This window comes from Sodiomyces alcalophilus, assembly GCF_042370955.1.
Source record: "Sodiomyces alcalophilus JCM 7366 unplaced genomic scaffold ACRALscaffold_1, whole genome shotgun sequence".
Classification (NCBI taxonomy): Eukaryota; Fungi; Ascomycota; class Sordariomycetes; order Glomerellales; family Plectosphaerellaceae; genus Sodiomyces; species Sodiomyces alcalophilus.
In genome coordinates this window covers 2530605-2548292 of record NW_027263532.1, presented here as the reverse complement: position 1 = coordinate 2548292, position 17688 = coordinate 2530605, and the positions used below count along the sequence as shown (strand labels likewise).

At 55.7% G+C, this 17688-nt stretch overlaps 9 protein-coding genes across 9 annotated transcripts; 5 read left to right on the top strand and 4 right to left on the bottom strand.

The window, feature by feature from the left end:
- Positions 1 to 64: 64 nt before the first annotated feature.
- ACRALDRAFT_1079014 (uncharacterized protein) lies at positions 65 to 1238 on the bottom strand. The gene is made up of 2 exons (XM_071018848.1): positions 679 to 1238; positions 65 to 592 (listed from the first exon to the last, which is right to left on the bottom strand). Exons 1-2 carry the CDS (start codon positions 1155 to 1157, stop codon positions 157 to 159), a joined length of 915 nt encoding a protein of 304 aa, XP_070879165.1. The 5' UTR covers positions 1158 to 1238; the 3' UTR covers positions 65 to 156.
- Positions 1239 to 2494: 1256 nt separating this feature from the next.
- On the top strand, positions 2495 to 5529 carry ACRALDRAFT_1091162 (uncharacterized protein; the record flags this gene model as incomplete). Its single annotated transcript, XM_071019555.1, has 3 exons — positions 2495 to 2734; positions 2847 to 3997; positions 4057 to 5529. The coding sequence occupies exons 2-3, from the start codon at positions 3212 to 3214 to the stop codon at positions 5527 to 5529; spliced, it is 2259 nt and encodes a 752-aa protein (XP_070879164.1). The 5' UTR covers positions 2495 to 2734; positions 2847 to 3211.
- Positions 5530 to 5947: 418 nt separating this feature from the next.
- Positions 5948 to 7652, bottom strand: ACRALDRAFT_2096116 (uncharacterized protein; the record flags this gene model as incomplete). Its single annotated transcript, XM_071022766.1, has 3 exons — positions 5948 to 6317; positions 6408 to 7330; positions 7398 to 7652. 3 exons carry the CDS (start codon positions 7650 to 7652, stop codon positions 5948 to 5950), a joined length of 1548 nt encoding a protein of 515 aa, XP_070879163.1.
- A 278-nt stretch (positions 7653 to 7930) lies between these two features.
- Positions 7931 to 9300, bottom strand: ACRALDRAFT_2056335 (uncharacterized protein). The gene has a single exon (XM_071021762.1). It carries the CDS (start codon positions 9265 to 9267, stop codon positions 8095 to 8097), a length of 1173 nt encoding a protein of 390 aa, XP_070879162.1. The 5' UTR covers positions 9268 to 9300; the 3' UTR covers positions 7931 to 8094.
- Positions 9301 to 9842: 542 nt separating this feature from the next.
- ACRALDRAFT_1026234 (uncharacterized protein) lies at positions 9843 to 11853 on the top strand (the record flags this gene model as incomplete). The annotated part of the gene is made up of 2 exons (XM_071014786.1): positions 9843 to 11709; positions 11786 to 11853. The coding sequence occupies 2 exons, from the start codon at positions 9843 to 9845 to the stop codon at positions 11851 to 11853; spliced, it is 1935 nt and encodes a 644-aa protein (XP_070879161.1).
- A 477-nt stretch (positions 11854 to 12330) lies between these two features.
- Positions 12331 to 13434, bottom strand: ACRALDRAFT_205846 (uncharacterized protein; the record flags this gene model as incomplete). Its single annotated transcript, XM_071021843.1, has 4 exons — positions 12331 to 13149; positions 13229 to 13267; positions 13299 to 13337; positions 13369 to 13434. The coding sequence occupies 4 exons, from the start codon at positions 13432 to 13434 to the stop codon at positions 12331 to 12333; spliced, it is 963 nt and encodes a 320-aa protein (XP_070879160.1).
- Positions 13435 to 13465: 31 nt separating this feature from the next.
- Positions 13466 to 13642, top strand: ACRALDRAFT_205847 (uncharacterized protein; the record flags this gene model as incomplete). Its single annotated transcript, XM_071021844.1, has 2 exons — positions 13466 to 13540; positions 13565 to 13642. The coding sequence occupies 2 exons, from the start codon at positions 13466 to 13468 to the stop codon at positions 13640 to 13642; spliced, it is 153 nt and encodes a 50-aa protein (XP_070879159.1).
- Positions 13617 to 14683, top strand: ACRALDRAFT_1059955 (uncharacterized protein). Its single transcript, XM_071016151.1, has 6 exons — positions 13617 to 13690; positions 13801 to 13850; positions 13976 to 14029; positions 14247 to 14340; positions 14403 to 14459; positions 14525 to 14683. The coding sequence occupies exons 1-6, from the start codon at positions 13679 to 13681 to the stop codon at positions 14531 to 14533; spliced, it is 276 nt and encodes a 91-aa protein (XP_070879158.1). The 5' UTR covers positions 13617 to 13678; the 3' UTR covers positions 14534 to 14683.
- Positions 14684 to 15262: 579 nt separating this feature from the next.
- Positions 15263 to 17337, top strand: ACRALDRAFT_2068737 (glycosyltransferase family 59 protein; the record flags this gene model as incomplete). Its single annotated transcript, XM_071022126.1, has 5 exons — positions 15263 to 15325; positions 15381 to 15469; positions 15531 to 16126; positions 16182 to 16319; positions 16373 to 17337. Coding segments are annotated over 5 exons (1851 nt in total), but the record flags the coding sequence as incomplete, so codon positions are not given.
- Between the last annotated feature and the right edge of the window lie 351 nt (positions 17338 to 17688).

Below are 17688 nucleotides of genomic sequence, written 5' to 3'. Positions count from 1 at the left end.
CGCGTCTATACGAAATATCTAGGAACCCTCGGGCCCTTCTCAGTCGCGCCCGTCATACCTTTTATATGCTTCATGTATTCACTTTGTGCAGAACTTAGAAAACCAAGCACAAAAGGAAAGAAAAGAAAAACCACACAGGGTATATATCCTCCAAATCTAGGCCTTCATCTTCGCCTCCTCCCCCGACATCAACGGTGTGGAGGGTAGGGCTACTTCGACGAGACCTTCGTCGACTGCAACCTCCGCTTCGGCCGCCGCGGCCTCCTCAGCCCGGCGGTTCAGAAAGCTAAGGTAGGTCTGCCACCCGACGGCGATGACCCCGGCAAAGACGCTACGGTACTCCATGGGGATGAAGGTGAAGCTGAAGGCCGTCACGGCCGGCCACAGCTTGCACGAGTTGATGACGCTGGTCGGCACCGTTCGCCGAACCCGTTCCACTACCTGCCCGAGGCTCTCGCCCGCCAGGAGGGCCTGCATGCCGAAAAAGTACGAGTTGAACAGCGGCGTGAAGAAGGCCTGGTTGACCGTAATCTTGACCGCTAGTGACAAGATGCGCGACCCGTAGTTGAAGTTTTGCGACAGGAAAATGAACCTAGCAGCTGTTAGCCCGACGTTTCCACTTCTTTCCTTTTCTCCCCGCTGGTTCCCTTTATTCTTCCCCGCTATCCTCCGACGTACCATCTGTAGCTGGGAATCGACGCGAGCGCCCCGATAATCAACGATCTGCCCGTGCGCTCCGGCGTGTATTCCTCTCCCCCCATGTTTTGCGCCGAAATGTCCGCGCACAGGTAAATGACCAGGGTGGTGCAGAACTGTGTCCAGTACGGCCTCTTCCTCTGCGACCGGCCGTATGATTCCGCCGCCCTCGTCAATGGGCCAAGCCGCTGCCAGAGGGGGATCGTCGCAATGGTATTCGGTACGGGGATTGCTTCGCCCTGCATCTTCGGCTCGGTGGGGAATGCTTCGGGGCTTCGGCTCTCCTGGGCCTGGGCCTGGCTCTGGGCGTTATTGCCGTTCGTCTCCAGATTCGCTTTGCTCGACTGCGTGCGACGCTGGCCGTGGCTCGGCCCGGCGCGACTGCGCATCCAAAACGGGTGCCATGTCAGAGTGTGTCGTCGCCGGGTCAGGGGCCTCGACAAGGCAGTCGCTACGGCCATGACAGGTCGTCGAGTTCACGGTTCACTCGCCTGTAGCTACCATGGTCGCATTCACGTATTGGCTACCGGTCGAGTTGTGTCTGGTGAGTAAAAGGGATGAAAGGGACAGAGACTCGGCATCTTCGGTTGTCTGTGTGGTGTCTTCTCGGCTTTTGGACTTGGCGATCCCCCTGACCAACCCCATACAGTAAGTCGACACAAATGTCCAGCAAACGTACCCACCTACGCCTGCCTATTAGCGTGGAGTTGCAAGTATATTTGCTCGACAGTTTTGTCTCATCACTGTACGTGCCAGAGTGGGACGTGTCTCCCAACTGACAGCAGCTCTGCCGGATTGATTGTCGGGGGGCGTCACACGTGTATGGCAGCTATGCAGGTGTTCGCACCTGATGCCCAGCAAGACTGGGCGATTGCCCCAGTCGGATAACCTCACCCTACTATTATCATTGCTATAATTGTCATTATCGTTGTTTTGTTGCTTTGGTTGCCGTTGTCCTTGGCGTTAGAGTTATGTCATCGCATTAAAGTGGTTAATAAAGGATTGACAGTAGATGGGTTGATCGACTGGCGGATTGTGCGCTGTGCCAGTTGCGGTAGCTCATGGCAGGTATGTGTAAGTTATAACTGCAACACTCAAGCCCAGCCCCCATCTCAATGTCCGGTTGCCATAGTCGGATAATCCACACTCTTTACGTCGTATATTAGGGCAGGGTAATGATGAGAAACCTGTGTCGAGCGACAGAGGACAGCGTCATTGGGCCCATTCAGCGTCTTAGGCGCAGCCCATCGGTTGATACGTGAGGTACAGATACATCTGTGGCCATAAAGGCACTTGCCAGATATACCCATGCCACCTTGTAGTTCAGTATTACGAATGGTAATGCTCACTTTACATTTATTCTGGGAAAGAAAGTGGTTGGAGACAGGCTTCGGGAAAGATTTCCCATTTTCAATATGCTAAACACGTCTAGTCGAGGTTCATAGGCGCCAGCGATGCCCACGAAGGTGGACTCGGATTCGTACTTCGTAGTGGTGACACGAAGGAGCGGGCGCATAGGCCAGGCGTCAACGCGACGAAACGTTCCACATTCTACCCCGTCCGTTTAGTGTAATGGGTAGCCATTGCTTAACTCGTTACCCCTGGGTTAGCCACCCAATCAGGACTGTTGTACCAAGAGCGTTCCCCACTACGTAGTCGAGTACTGATACATGTGTGAAGGTACCAGGTGGCTGGCGAGATTAGGTTGCGCCTGTGATGATTTCCGCGATAGTTGCTGGAGCTCCCACTTTTCTAATCCTCTTCAAAACATACCGTACGCAGGTCGTCTCCCCTTTTTCTCATAGTATTACGCCTGTTTGGGTTAATCTTCTCATTTCACGAAGAAAGAACAGGAATCGCTTCATCATTACTCAAGTGGTCTAATTAATCATCGTTGGGCCTTTTGCCTTGGCTGCCCCCGAACACTGCGCCACTGGTATCCCACGACACCACTGCACGACATCTCCATGGCTCCATGAACAACGCAACAACCGGGATATTTGCAGAGACTTTAATATCTGCACAAAAACGCAAACTGGTCCGTCTCTGCTTTTCCATCTACCCATCCTGTATCGGGAAACGCATTGTCGAGCTGGCTCGTCGGCCCCCTTTTGGGCCTTTCTGTCACAACGTTGGCTAACCCCAAGTAGGTCCCAGATTCCGTCTCGACAAGGCCGAACTCTGTAGTAGTGGCCCCGACTTCTTTCCCGACACTGTAAATCAGATCATTCTGTCTACCGAAGATTATTGTTTCCAACAACTTGTTCCGTCGATCTAACCGGCCGCTCTACTCCCCACGCTCTCCCCGTTTCATACGTGCCACTGGTTCCCTTCGTCGCCTGCACCTGCCGACAACTTGAGTCTCCCAACCTCGTTCTGAGAGATTCTCGGTACCATATAACAAGATACCTGCATTTGAGGGACAAGAGAATATAAGAAACGGTATCAAGCCGAGGCGCACCGAGGCCGCCTTCACTCGGCTCACCGGTGGCCCGCCCACTGGACGTGTGGAGTCATGGACCACGATCCAATCCCTCCTCACCTACTCTTCGCAGCCCACGACTTGTACGCTCGAGCAGGCGGCCTCGATGTCGACCCCGCGGATCGACCACCCATTTACAAGGTCATTGGAATCATCCTCGCTGCCGCCTCCGGTCTCTTCATCGGCGTATCCTTTGTCTTGAAAAAGGTCGGCCTCCTCAAGGCAAACGAGAAATACAACGAAGAGGCAGGCGAGGGATATGGCTACCTCAAGAATGGCTACTGGTGGGGAGGTATGGTTCTCATGATCCTCGGCGAGATCTGCAATTTCGTCGCCTACGCCTTCACCGACGCCATCCTCGTCACCCCCCTGGGTGCCCTCTCCGTCGTTGTCACCACCATCCTCTCCGCCATCTTCCTCAAGGAGCGCCTGAGCCTCATCGGCAAGGTCTCGTGCTTCCTGTGCATCGTGGGCTCCGTCGTCATAGCCATCAACGCCCCTGCCAAGTCGGCTGTCGCCACCATCCAGCAGATGCAGAGTTTTGTGGTCCACCCTGCCTTCTTGTCATACGCCGGCGTCATCATCGTCGGATCCTGCGTCTGCGCATTCTGGGCGGCTCCCAAGTGGGGAAAGAAGAACATGCTGGTCTACATCACCATCTGTAGCTGGGTCGGCGGCTTGAGCGTCGTAGCCACCCAGGGATTAGGCGCCGCTGTCATCACCCAGGCCGAGGGAACGCCCCAGTTCAACCAGTGGTTTCTCTACGTCCTGCTTGTCTTCGTCATCGCCACCCTTCTGGTGGAAATCGTCTATCTCAATGTAAGCGGCAAATACCTCTCTCTTTTTCATCCTGTTTCTGTACTTACGCCATCACACAGAAAGCCCTCAACATCTTCAACGCCGCCATGGTGACACCTACGTATTACGTCTACTTCACTACCACCACAATCATCACCTCGGCCGTGCTCTTCAGAGGTTTCAGGGGAAGCCCCAGCGAAATTGTGAGCATTGTCATGGGATTTTTGACCATCTGCGCCGGCGTGGTCCTCCTTCAACTGTCCAAGTCGGCCAAAGACGTGCCGGATACCGCCGTGTTCGCCGGAAACTTGGATCAAATCCATACCATTGCCGACCAGGAGCAACCCGAGACGGAGCCCAAGGCCGATTCCATTCGCGGAACGGCTGCTATCGTGCGCAGGATTTCTACCGCGAGACAAAAGATGGAGATGGAAGAACTGAGGCGGCTGCACCAGGAGAAGCTGATGGAGCAGCAACATCAGCTCGACCAGGTAGACGAGGACGGCGGCCCGATGTACGAGTGGGACGGGTTGCGAAGGCGGAAAACTGGCAAGTTCGGGTCGCAGAGCACGCGGGCGAGGTCTGGGACAAACTCGAGCCTTTTTACTCTGCCAAGAACGCCAGAGGTCCATCCACCGCTCGGCATGACACGTTTCCCTACAGAACATGATCGCATCGACGAGGAAGACCGGAATCGCCCGACCTCAGCAGGCGTGTTGTCGAGCATCGGAGGGACCATTCGGACCCGGGCCAGGTCATTCTTATCGTCCACGCAGGCAAAATACTCGGCGGACCCCACACAACAAAGCCCACTTCATCCCGTGGCCCTGACAGAGATGCCAATGACGGGTCAGAACAGGAGAGCGGGGGGAGATGCGATCGACCAACACGACTTCATAGACACGGAGTATACGGGCGCTAAGGGCTTCTATAACGGACGGACTAATTCCCAGAGAAGTGACTTGAGCAGCGGCAGCTCCCATCTCGCCCCAACGCCTCCACCGCACACGACGAGGAGGATGTTCTCGTTCCAAAACATGTTCCGGCGGAGCCAACAACCACCGGTACCGGAAGAGGACCATCCGGAGCTGTATCACCGACCCAGTTACCACGTGAGCCGGTCAGCTCTCGGGTCGCGGGGACATTACGGACCCCAGGTGAGGCACGCCACGGAGGAGGAGCGTCTCGGCCTCGTGGAGAGGGATTCGCTACCGAGATCGCCGTTGGGCCAACATGGACGTAGTGTAATGCGGGAGGACGACGGGGCTCTTGACTCGGACTTTGACTCTGACAATGACAAGTACCCGAGGCCGGCGCCTGGGAGCAGCAGCCCTCCACAATACCACGAGTCGAAGTATGGTCGCGGCTTGACGGGGTCCCCGCCGAGAAGGGAACGCGACGATGAGAAGTTGGAGTACGAAAGCCCGCGCGGGAGGTCCAATACGTTTCGGGGCCGGGGTCACGACAGTCCATCATCGTCACCGTCGCCGCCTCCCCCACCGCCGCATCGCAACCTCAGGATGCGACACGACCGCGATGAATCCCTCCTCTAGGCATCGGAGTTTGCATGTGGCCTTCTCGAACATGATGCATTTAATTGCTTGGCCGCATGATGGCAGGACGAAACTGTACATACATGGATAGTAGGGGCGCACAGATATCGAGCGTGGGAGGAAATGTCAAAAGTAAGCATGGCATAGCGGTTCTTGTTTGGGATTCGACACATATTATATAGAGATGATAGTCCGCATCATACAGGATGCTTTTGGGATTTACGATTGATGAAAATCGTCACGATTCACATGATTCTTCCGCATCCCCACGTAAATACTAGTGTGTATGCCATACTTGAGTGGTAGATGCAAGGGATGGAGATGAAAGGCTCCATACCCACGCGGCTTCAGACGCATCACTCATACCTACGTGCAAAGCAAGACAACCACTCTCCGCTGGAGCAACGTCCCATCTCCATTACAAGCTGCGGCCAACGTCCCGTCCCTTTTCAGCATGCGTGCCCTCCCAGGGCTTCAAGCGTGCTTCGGCGTCCGCGATGTGCTTGGGGAGCATGAACCCGACCCCGAAGAAGACGAACAGGGCCCACTTCCATCGGAACGGGTTGAAGGCGATGCAAAAGACAAACCACCACAACAACTCGAGGTAGGTGAAGAAGTCGAAGGCGGCTGTGGGGGACGTTTTCTTCAAGAGGCGGGTGAAGTCGATCCAGGCGCGCATCCAAAACGGGCGCGGTCGCGTCAGCGAGTCTACCAGGAACATGAGGAGGATACGGGTGTAGATGCCGATGTGCCAGTTGCCGACCGTCCCGATGGCGTTAACGTAGGTACTGTCGCGACTTGGTCAGTACTGTTCTCGTACTATACATATAAAACGGCCGGCACCGAAGACGGGGAGAGAAAGAGGGAGAGACACGTACCAATTAATGGCAGAAATAGATGGATGCGTTGGCGGAAAAGTCTGCAAATACCAGTTGGGCGGATCATACGGCGGGTCGAAGCAGTCGTCAGGCAAGAACGATAGAGAAGGCCGCTTATATCCCGTGGCCATGACGACGATATCGGCGGGTATGCTCTCCGTTTTGCCCGGTCCGTTCTTGGGAACCCCCTTGCTCCGCCGGTTCATGATGACGCCCTCGGGGGTAAAGCGCTGGACGTCACCGCGCACCCAGTCCGCCTTGCCCTGGCGGACCTTGTCCAGGACGTCGCTGTTCACCATGGGGGTGTCGGTGAAGATGCCCTTCTTCGCAGGCGCCATGTCGTCCAAGTCGCGGTAGAAGAAGCGCCGCAGCAGGCGCTCGGGGATCCACGACAGGGCGGTCTGCTGGCCGAAGATGTTGAGCGAGAGGAGCGTGTCGACGACGATGTTGCGAGGGATGATCCACTTGTCGCTGCGTGACAGGATGTACGTCTTTTCCGCGTCTTCGGCGGCGGCCCACTCGAGCGCTTCCACTGCGCTGGAGCCGCCGCCGACGACGACGACCGTTTTCCCACGGGCATCCTTGCCGGACAGCTGGCTCGAGTGGTAGACGGGACCCTTGAACGATTCGATGCCCTCGACGGTCGGCATCTTGGGGTCGCCGCATGTGCCCACCGCAGCGATGATGCCCTCGAACCGTCCGTTGGATGCGTCGTTGACGATCCATCGGCCCCCGTCGTCCTGGTAGATCTTCTCGACGGGAGTCTCGAATTTGGTCCGCGTGTCGAGGCCGTACCGCTCCCAGAGCTGTTCCACCTGGCCGACGATCTGCTTTCGGTCTGGGTATCCTCGCTCCCACTGGACGGAAGGATGGAATCGGTACATTACAGAGTGGATTTGCAGGCTGGACGTGTTGTTGACTTTCTGCGGGACGAAGTCAGAGATAAGCCTTGGGTTTTGCAGACTAAGGTAGACGGAATAAGGAACGTACACTCCATATTCCTCCTAGGTTGGATTTTGGTCCAGCTTCGAAGATGACCACATCGAAGCCATGGCCGACGCAATGCGCCGCAGCGGTCACGCCAGTGATGCCGGCTCCAATGACGGCGACCCTGGGCCTATGCAGCCTTGTACAGGGATCAGGTGGCGTGGGAGACAAGGCCTTGTCGAGGAGCCATTGGATCAGCTGGTAAAGGAATAGAAATGGGTGGGTTAACGGATTGAACATGCTTGATTGCGAAGTCATTGTCGGGGTGAAGAGGTTGAGATCCTTTGGTGGCGCTTTGAGTAGACGTATCTGGGTGATTCTCCCTGACCGCAGGCCTCCACGGAATGTGAGTTGCAGGGTACGAAGTAGAAGTCAATGGCAGCAAAGAGGCTTGAGGGAGGGGGGAGGCTCGTTAAGAGAAGGTTCTTCATGTTTGCTGAGTTCTGGGACATGTGAAGATGGATACTGACGTCACCACATGCCGTGGCACTTGGCGACGAAGCTTTTAGCGGAGTGTCAACGGAGGAAAATAAAGATGATGGTAAAATAAATAAGAAAAAATAAGGCTCGTTGGACGGTTGATGACTGGTAGCATTGTCTAGATTGTAGGAATGTGAATTGGCCCATCTTGATGGAGGCGCGAGTACACCGACGTCACCGATGTCACCGAGTCACCGGCTCACCGCTCACCGCTCACCGCTCACCGACCCTTGCCCCTGTCCCGTCTACCAGCCTCCAACACCTTGAGGCGCTTCTGGTACCTGTCGCCGATTTCGGGCCCGTGTCCGCTATCCCGGGGACCGTCAGTCGTGTCCCGTCCCCGCTTGCGGCTCTTCTCGAGCAACGCCTTGGTCCCCTTGCTCGTCTCCTTGCGGGCCGTGAGTCGGTTGATGCGGTCCACGCCCTCGCCCAGCTCCCTCCACTCCTCGCCGCCAAACTGCATGCGCCCGCTGCGTCCCGCCTGCTGCGCCTGCTTGGCCTTGTCCTTCTTGCTCTGGGTGGGGAGCCGGACAAAGTTGGATTCCTCGTACTCGCGCCGCTCCTCCTCGGCCTTGCGCTCCGCGGCCGTCTTGACCTTGCGCCCGCCCGAGACCACGTTGGTGCCGATGCTGGGTTCCGCCATCGGCGCCGTCGAGAGCTCCGACTCGATAAACTCGTCCATTGTGGCCGACTTTTGCGGGCGCCGATCCGCCTTTGCGCGTCGCTCCGACGGCATGATGGTCGGCGCGATTCTGGGCGCACGGTAGATGCCGTCCTTTTCGGCGGCGGCGACGGCGGCCGAAACGGCGGCTGGTTTGACAAAGGCGTCGGGCCTGGCATTGAACATGGATGCCTTGAGGTGTTCGCTTTCCTCGCCGCTCTCCTCGTCGCTTTCTTCCTCCTCGTCATCATCGTCGTCGTCACTGTCTTCGCTTTGTGAACCCGTTTCCGATCCGGATTCGAAACCAGAGTCTATCTTGTTCTTCGACTTGCGCGTCCCCTTCACCTTGTCCGTCGGGTCCTTCGCCTGGGAAGACCGCTCGGCATCATCGGCCGCCCTCAGAATCTTCTCGATCTGGTAGCGGAGTTTATCTTCTAATGGTCGCACACCTTTCTCCAGATACAGCCGGAGTTCGACTAGTTTCTTAACCACGGGCTCCGTGTCATTGTCGCTCTCGTCGGATGAACCAGTCTTTGCGTTGCGAAGCTTGAGGAGAATGAGGAAGACGAGATTTTGTAGGTAAGAAAGCAGTAGTTCGTTCTTGACATGGAGCAGCGAGATGCCATCTTCGGGCTGCTGGATCGAGGAAAGTTTTGGCGCAGAGTCGAGCGTGGATGTCAGAGACTGTGTGAGGGAGTCCAGCAAGGCCGGAAGGGAGCTTGGGGCAGCCATGGCGACGTGAATGTACTTGGGGGGAAGGAGGTGGTGTAGAGAAGAAAATACAAGCCATATTCCCTTTCAACGCAAGTAACATGACTTTTTTTTTTTTTTTTTTTTGCTCGGTCTGAAAACTGCCGAAGGGACCCACATCTCTGACACCTGGCACTTGCTCTTGGCAGCTGGTCTCGCTGAGACTAGTGGTCATAGCTCGCATGACTAAGCCAAATCTTAGAGAGTATCGAGACAGCTGTTCCATCACTAGCAAGGGGAGACTGTAATCATTTGGCAATACCATCTGCACTGCCAGCGGAAACCCATAACGGCTTCAACCGATTCTCGTGCCGAACCAATCTAGACGCCCATCACTGCTGGATCAGTCTTTCTACTACTTACCTCTCGGGCAACACGGGTCCATTGCGGCCTCTGAACAAGGCACGCGTATTGGGAGTGAAACTTGTATGTTGAATCGTTGCCAGCTCGTCCTCCCATATATTCCTCTTCTCTCCCTCGTATCACTCTCTCTCGAGCTAATGCTTACCCTGACCCCCAGTCCATGCCTCGCTTTGCATAATAGAATCGATTGAGAGATGCACATCCCGAACATCAGCTCGCCCTCGGCCATCTTGGCCGCCGTCCTCGCGGCCGCGCCACAGCTGGCTTCGGCCTTCTACCTACCCGGCGTCGCACCAACATCATACCAACAAGGAGACCGCGTTCCCTTATACGTCAACAGCATCAAGCCCGTGGCGGCCCCGGAAGACGCCCGGCTGCACTCGGTCGTCTCGTACGACTACTACCACCCAGCCTTCAAGTTTTGCAAACCAGAAGAAGACGTCGAGCATGTATCGGCAAGCTTGGGCAGCATCCTCTTCGGGGACCGCATCAAGACATCGCCCTTCGAGCTGCTGATGCTCAAGAACGAACAGTGCAAGCGCCTCTGCTCCCAAAAGTACTCGGGCGCGTCCATCGGCTTCCTCAAGCGCCGCATCGAACAGGGCTATAGTCTCAACTGGCTCGTCGACGGCCTCCCCGCCGGCCAGCAGATCCACGACGACTTCACCAACACCACCTTCTACAACCCGGGCTTCCTCATGGGCTGGGCCGACGAAAAGGGCCGCATCGTCTTCAACAACCACTACGACATCAACATCGAGTACCACCCCGTCACCGGCGACGAGTCCCTGAACCGCGTCGTCGGCGTCATCGTCGAGCCGAGCTCCCGCAACTACAAGGGCGAACCCGACTGCAGCGGCGCCGTCGACCCCGTTGTCTTGGACGACGACGGTCTCCAGCGCGACGTCACCTTCACCTACAGCGTCTACTGGACCAAGTCCGACACCGCCTGGGCCACCCGCTGGGACAAGTACCTCCACGTCTTCGACCCCAAGATCCACTGGTTCTGGCTGATCGACACGGCCATCATCGTCGTCATCCTGATCGCCACAGTCGCCTCCATCCTCGTCCGCGCCCTGCGGAAGGATATCGCCCGCTACAACCGCCTCGACGAGATCAACCTCGATGACCTGTCCGGCACCGGCCTCGAGGAGGATGGCGTCCAGGAGGATTCCGGCTGGAAGCTCGTCCATGGCGACGTCTTCCGCAGCCCCAAGTACCCGCTTCTGCTCTCCGTCTTCCTCGGTAGCGGCGCCCAGCTGTTCGTCATGGCCGGCTTCACCATCTGCTTCGCCCTGCTTGGCTTCCTATCGCCCTCGAACCGCGGTTCGCTCGGCACCATCATCCTCGTCCTCTACACCATCCTGGGCTTCGTGGGCGGATACGTCTCGGCCCGCACCTACAAGGCCATGGAAGGCGAGAAGTGGAAGGTCAACATCATCCTTACGCCGTTGCTCGTTCCCGGCATCGTCTTCTCGACCTTCTTCCTCCTCGACCTCTTCCTCTGGGCGCAGCAGTCCTCCGGCGCCGTCCCCTTCACCACCATGCTCGTCATCGTAGCCATCTGGTTCATCATCTCCGTTCCCCTCTCCGTGGCGGGCTCTTGGCTTGGTTTCCGCGCTGCCGTCATCGAGAGCCCCGTCCGCACCAACCAGATTCCTCGCCAGGTGCCTCCCGTCAGCACCTACCTCAAGCCCATCCCCAGCATGCTGCTTGTCGGCCTGCTGCCATTTGGCGCCATCTTTGTCGAGCTCTACTTCATCATGAGCTCCGTCTGGTTCAGCCGTATCTACTACATGTTTGGCTTCCTCTTCCTCTCCTACGGCCTCATGGTCGTCACCTGCGCTACCGTCACCATCCTCATGGTATATTTCCTCCTCTGCTCCGAGAACTACAACTGGCAGTGGCGTTCCTTCCTCGCCGCCGGCACTTGTGGAGGCTACATCTTCGCCAACTGCCTCCTTTACCTCGTCACCAAACTCAAGTTGAGCGACCTTGCTGGCGCCATCTTGTACATCGGCTACAGTGGTCTCATCTCCTTCCTGTTCTTCATTCTGACTGGTAAGTTTCCATCTTCACGCATGGCGTATACCGTTTTTCTCTTGTTTTCTTTTCATTTGCTGACATCTCTCTGTAGGCTCCATCGGCTACTTCGCCAGTTGGTGGTTTGTTCGGAAAATTTACTCCTCGATCAAGATTGACTAAGTCCAATAGCCGCATTCGGCCTTGGCGAGAAAAAGATGAGAATGTCCAAAACAGGAGGACTGGCACCCAGAGTTTGATCTCTTCCGTGTGTGGTGACATATATTGTACGAGTACGCCTTTTTTTTTTCCCTTATTGTCCTGTTCCACACCGATCAGCGCCTGGGTTGGGTTACTTCACTGCACTTTCTGGAAAAGGCGTGTCGCTATGGAAGGGTGACGATTTCGGCGTCGTTTGGGGAGTCCTCTTTGACGGCCAGCAGCAAGGGGAAATGATCGCTAGTCTTGGTTAAAAAGTAAAATCGGTCATGACCGTTAGACGCTATGCAGCAAACAGCACAGGCAGCATACAGATATAGATGGAGGAATTCGTTAATTATATTGGGTATCCGAAACCACGCCTTCGATGCTTTCACCGGTGGGATGATTATACAACAGTCAAAGTCCGTCCCGCAAGATTTCGTCCTCCGTGGTATGTGATCAGTCGTCATCGTCGTCGTCGTCGTCGTCCATATCCATACTCGTAAACTGAAACTGAGTCTTCTTGGGCTGACTACCGGCGCTCGTTCCGGCACCAGACTCGGCGGCGCTCTCCCTCCGCTGAGCGTCCATGGCCTGCCTCCGCGCGGCGTTGGCCTCCCATTCCTCGCGCCGACGCTTGTCTTCCTCGCGCTTTCGGCGTTCCTGCTCCTCGCGCGCCGCCCTCTCCTCCTCCTCGAGGCGACGTTTCTCGGCCGCCACGGCCTCCGGATCGTATCCCTTCGGGTCGATGCCGCGTTCCGCTAGTTCCTGGACCGCCGCCAGTCCGCCGCCGCCAATCTGGTACTCGTTCGGCCAGGGGATGAAGTGCACGCCAAAGTTGGGATCGAGGACGTTCCGGAGGCCGTCGGGGAGGGTGGTCCGTGTGGTGCTGCCTCCGCTGGGGGAAGCGACACCTGTGTGTTGCGTTGTGGGTGGCTCGCTGGGGAGCTGAGAGGAGGAGACGCCGTTCGGGCCCGGCTGGTCCGTGGTCTGGCTCACTTGTTGGGATTGGGCGGTGGGAGTTGGCGCAGCGCTCGTGGCGCCGCTCTGGATCCCATTGACGGCACTAGGCGGTTGTTCTCCTGAGGGATGGTCGCTTTCCATGACCAGACCGTTGGTCACGCCTGCTGGGGGAAGAGTGGTCTTGCTAATGCGACGGGCAAAGTTGAGGAGTTCATCGTATTTGATACGGTGGTGGGGTCCATCTTGGTCGACGGTGATGTGCGTCGTGGTGATGTCTCTTCGGGTCGAGGCGAGACTGGTGAGTGTTTCGCGTATCTGTGCGTCAAGGGAAGAAGAGGTAGCTCGTAGCGTTTGAAGTCGAAGGTGATTGTTTTGGTGCCTCTCCACTGCTCACCGAATGGTCAGCCAACTCCATATCCCAACATACGAAGACCTGCCCAGTATGTTGCTACCTTCTTTCAGACCTTCACTAAGCTCTCTGTCGGTGTCTTGAAGGTCATGCGCTTGTTTGGCGTATGGGTGGTATTTAGAGACAGATTCGACAAGACTGGCCAATGCCCTCTCCACCCGCTCGAACCGGACATCGATGTAGTCGTCCATGTCGGTAAGCCGGAATCCTGGCTGGCGTTTGATGTTTCCAGTGAAGATCCAAGGCAAGGCTGAGAGCCGTAACATTTCGGAACCTGGAGGTCCGGATGAGGTTAGCGTGAGTATCACGTGACTTCGGCAGAACTCGGCCGGAGTCTTTGAGAAATTGGAGCTCGCGATAACCTCACTCACTACTCGTCCCTATCGCATTTGCAATTGAACTTGTTGATCCGCGTGAAAACGCTCAGTATTAACCATGGCCGGCCCAGTAAGTGGTTCTCTTATCTGCGATACCTACGTCTACCCAAGGATAGAGCCAATGGCTCCCTTCCGACACCTACCGGACCGACATGTCCCTGCTAACAGTGTATTGAACAGCGCGAGAACCCGATCTATCCCACTACCTTCCGCAGCAACTATGGTCCCAAGTACGTCTACGATTATCATTCCATCCGATTACATCTCGCTTGCTCCTTCAGAAGAACGGCAATCCGAGCTGGGGTCACGGTTTCTTTAAGAGATGGGGGAATATGGGCTGATCCGAGGTTTCTAGGTACCACTACCAGCCGAGCGTTGCCGGGCTAAACTTCAGGCAACTCGCCCGAGTGTGAGTCTCTATACCTGTTTCTTTCTTTTCCCGGTCACTCTATGGTTGCGAGGGGAATCCGTATGGCCGACTTTTCGATATCTCCTTCCGAGGACACCGAAGGACGGACGGATGGGGCAACAGTCGGAGTTTCAAACCAAGCGTGGCCTTCCTCCCATCTACAGACAGACATCGTCACTGCATATCGCGTGTTGTGACAGTACTAACACTGTCGTAGGGGCGCCAAGGCTGGCGCCATGGGCGGCGTTGCGTTCGTGGCCCTCGTCTACTATGCTTCCGGCATTCCAAGGGTACAACAAGATGTCCTGCAGGTATGTGTCTCTCCAAGGGAACCGTGTCGCCGCTGGCTTCATATTCTGATACTCCGTGATAGAAAGTTCCTGTTATCGGTGGTCTCTTCGTCAAGGAGCCCATTCCCGAGTCTGACAACGTGAGTTTTTCCCTTATCGCTGCATGGCACAATACTGTATTCTTATTATTAACGATTACATATAGCCCTTCTAAGGGCCCCGTCTCTGGTGTCGTTCCAACATTATCCAGGATATGCACGATAAGCCTGGGCAATAGTAGCAGCGGGAAGCCGAGAGGCAGGACGACTTGTGTACTACATAGCTATGACAGTGAAATAGACTCTAGACTCAATGTTTCGATATGAAGAACCTCCAGCATCCGGCAGTGCCACTCTTGTTTTCATCCACGACAGGCGACGGAAGTGAGCCAAGATATTTCATCCTCGTATATTGGCGGGATTTTTACAGTGTTATACGGACTGTATTCTCACGCCAAAAACATAATATATAGACAGTGTATATCCAGGACGCACTGTATCATTCGAGCTCGTCGACTGCCACGTCTCTTCCTTGACCATTCAGCCAGTTTTCACGTCTCGTGAAACTTGTTTTAATCGGCGGCGGGCCATCAGGAGGCCAATCTGCGTAAGAATCTGTTCAGTCTTTATGCTTCATCCCCTTTAACCTGGTTGTTTTTTGGTAGGCCGTTCTCTGTCGACAATGCTTCCATTGGCCATTCCTATCCAATCAACCTCCGTCAGTGCAGTGCACCTCTAAGCCATTCATTGCTGAGGCGCAACCGCAACGCTTGACCAACGTCTCTTTGTCGGGCCGGGTCATTACGATTAAGCCCCTCGTCTTGTGATTCCCGCTCCTCTCGGGTAGGGCCATGGATGGCTTCGTCCTGCGGGAGAAGGGCCTCGTGGCTGCCATTGGCGCTGGCCTCCTCGCATTCGGCAGCATCTGGTATTCCACCGTGAACCGTCACGTCCCAAATCCATATTTGGTATGTTCCCGGTTTTTCTCTCTTCAAACCACACTGATTGCTCATTGGCGTACAGGATGAGGTTTTCCACATTCCACAGGCGCAGACATATTGTCGCGACAAGTTCTTCGAATGGGATGACAAGATCACCACCCCTCCTGGACTGTAAGCAGTAGTCCCCGGGAGAGCTGTTCACCTCTGAGTACACCATTAACCTGAGATATAGATATCTCATCTCCAGAATCTCTGCTGCCGCCAAAGCCCGGCTGTTTTGGACCTCCGTTGAGGACCAATGCGACCCAGCTGGACTTCGATTAGACAATCTCATGGCTGCCATCTTACTATTCCCCCTGGCAGTCATCACCCGGCACAGGATTGAGCGATGCCTGGCGGCTCCACGCTCCAAACAGCCTCTCAACTTTGTCTCACGTTACGCCATCCAAACAGGCTTAAACGTCGCCCTTTTCCCCGTCCTTTTCTTCTATTCCGGCCTGTACTACACCGATGTCTTTTCAACTCTCGCTGTGCTCCTGGCCTACAATCACCATATTGGCCGCGTCAGTAGGGATAGGAGCTCCCTAATCAGCGACGCTTGGACAATCCTTCTCGGCGTCATGGCGCTGTTCATGCGCCAGACCAACATCTTCTGGGTTGTCGTGTATATGGGTGGACTTGAAGCCGTTCACGCCATCAAGAGTCTTCACCCGAAGCCTGCCAGCCGAGCTCCGATGCACACCGTGTCAGAGCACACAAGATACTTCATGGAAAGATGCTCAGTGGGCGATATCCACGACCCCTCTATCGATCTTGCTTGGCCGCATGGTGAGTCCATGCCTCTACCCCATCCGCGTTCAACAACTAAGAACAGTGCTCCCAGACCTGTGCTACTCCATTGCTGGCATTGGGTTGGCGGCCATCTGTAATCCAATCCGAGTCCTGAAGCAAGTCTGGCCTCACATCACCGTCATGGGCCTTTTCACCGCGTTTGTAGCTTGGAACGGGGGAGTGGTGCTTGGTAAGTGGACCATCTGGTCACCGACCCTATTCGGCATGTCTAACTCTGTTCAGGGGATAAGTCGAACCACATCGCGACCATTCACTTGGCCCAGATGCTCTACATTTGGCCCCTTTTCGCCTTCTTCTCGGCTCCCCTCTTCACCCCCACCTTGTTGAGACAGCCTCTTCGTCTTTTCGGTAGCCTGAACTCGTGTTTGGTGCCCAAGTCGAAGTCGGCCTCTATCGATAATCCTCACCAGAGTGCGAGCTCTGGTCCTAGTGACAACAAAGAATCTCGCAACGACCATACTTCCGCATCTGTCCCTCTGACGTCTAGGGATGATGTGGATGGTCTGAGGGACTCTCCTTATCTCCGGGCTGCCAAACTCATCCAATCGCCTCGAGCATACGGCATCCCTCTTGTCTTCCTCATCATCTTGGCTTCTTGGCTCATTGTTGTCAAAAACACCATCATCCACCCGTTCACCTTGGCTGACAACCGTCATTACATGTTCTACATTTTCCGGTACACCATCCGTCGTCCGGGTCATTTCCGCGAGTATTTGGTTGGCGTATACTTATTCTCTGGCTGGTTCTGCTGGTCGGCTCTATCGGCCCTCGAGAAGCCTAGCTCCCCCGATCAGCATAACCGCTGCGTCAATTCCGCCGCCGAGCCCGCATCGTCTTCGACCATCGTCTTGCTGTTCGTCGCCACCGCCCTGTCTCTGATCACGGCCCCGCTCGTGGAGCCACGGTATTTCATCCTTCCCTGGATTTTCTGGCGTCTCCTCGTGCCCGCCTGGCACCCCGAAGAGAACAGTCGCAACCACGGCCGTGTCGGGGTCGCGTCCATTCCTGGACTGGCCTGGTTCGTCGAGTGGGGTCGCAGGTATGACCTGCGCCTCGTACTCGAGACGCTGTGGTTTCTCATCATCAATGCCGTCACCATGTGCATCTTCATATATCGTCCGTACGTCTGGCGGAACGAGCATGGCGAGGTGTTGGATGGCGGCCGTTTGCAACGTTTCATGTGGTGATGAATAGAAGTGTGCAGATCAGAACGGGGCTGTGTGCCGACCATGCCCGCTCGGTGGCTTGATGATGGCAGGGCGATACATGGATCCAGGTTCATTGGGTCATCAGAAGACTCCGGGGAGCATAATCAGGAGCACTGGATCCAGCCAGGCTCACATTGTGAGAGTAGTTATGCAATAACAGTTCTCCCAATTCCTATGGTCACGTATATGTCATTTATTCGTATGTCTTTCCTGATGATAACGAATGCCATCGCATACGTCCAGCCGACACGGCATTTTTCTAGTCTTATCTTGTCCCACGTCGCGAAGCGAGCGAATCGCGAGATCCCAATTCCCTGAACGCCGAATCCC

Bases quoted from the DNA above. Each gene is read 5' to 3' on its own strand.
- ACRALDRAFT_1079014 (XM_071018848.1), bottom strand. From the start codon at position 1,157: ATGGCCGTAGCGACTGCCTTGTCGAGGCCCCTGACCCGGCGACGACAC. The intron at 593-678 runs GTACGTCGGAGG...AACAGCTGCTAG, and splicing joins TCGATTCCCAGCTACAGATG to GTTCATTTTCCTGTCGCAAA.
- ACRALDRAFT_2056335 (XM_071021762.1), bottom strand. From the start codon at position 9,267: ATGGCTGCCCCAAGCTCCCTTCCGGCCTTGCTGGACTCCCTCACACAG.
- ACRALDRAFT_1059955 (XM_071016151.1), top strand. The intron at 13,851-13,975 runs GTACGTCTACGA...CGAGGTTTCTAG, and splicing joins CGCAGCAACTATGGTCCCAA to GTACCACTACCAGCCGAGCG. The intron at 14,341-14,402 runs GTATGTGTCTCT...ACTCCGTGATAG, and splicing joins TACAACAAGATGTCCTGCAG to AAAGTTCCTGTTATCGGTGG.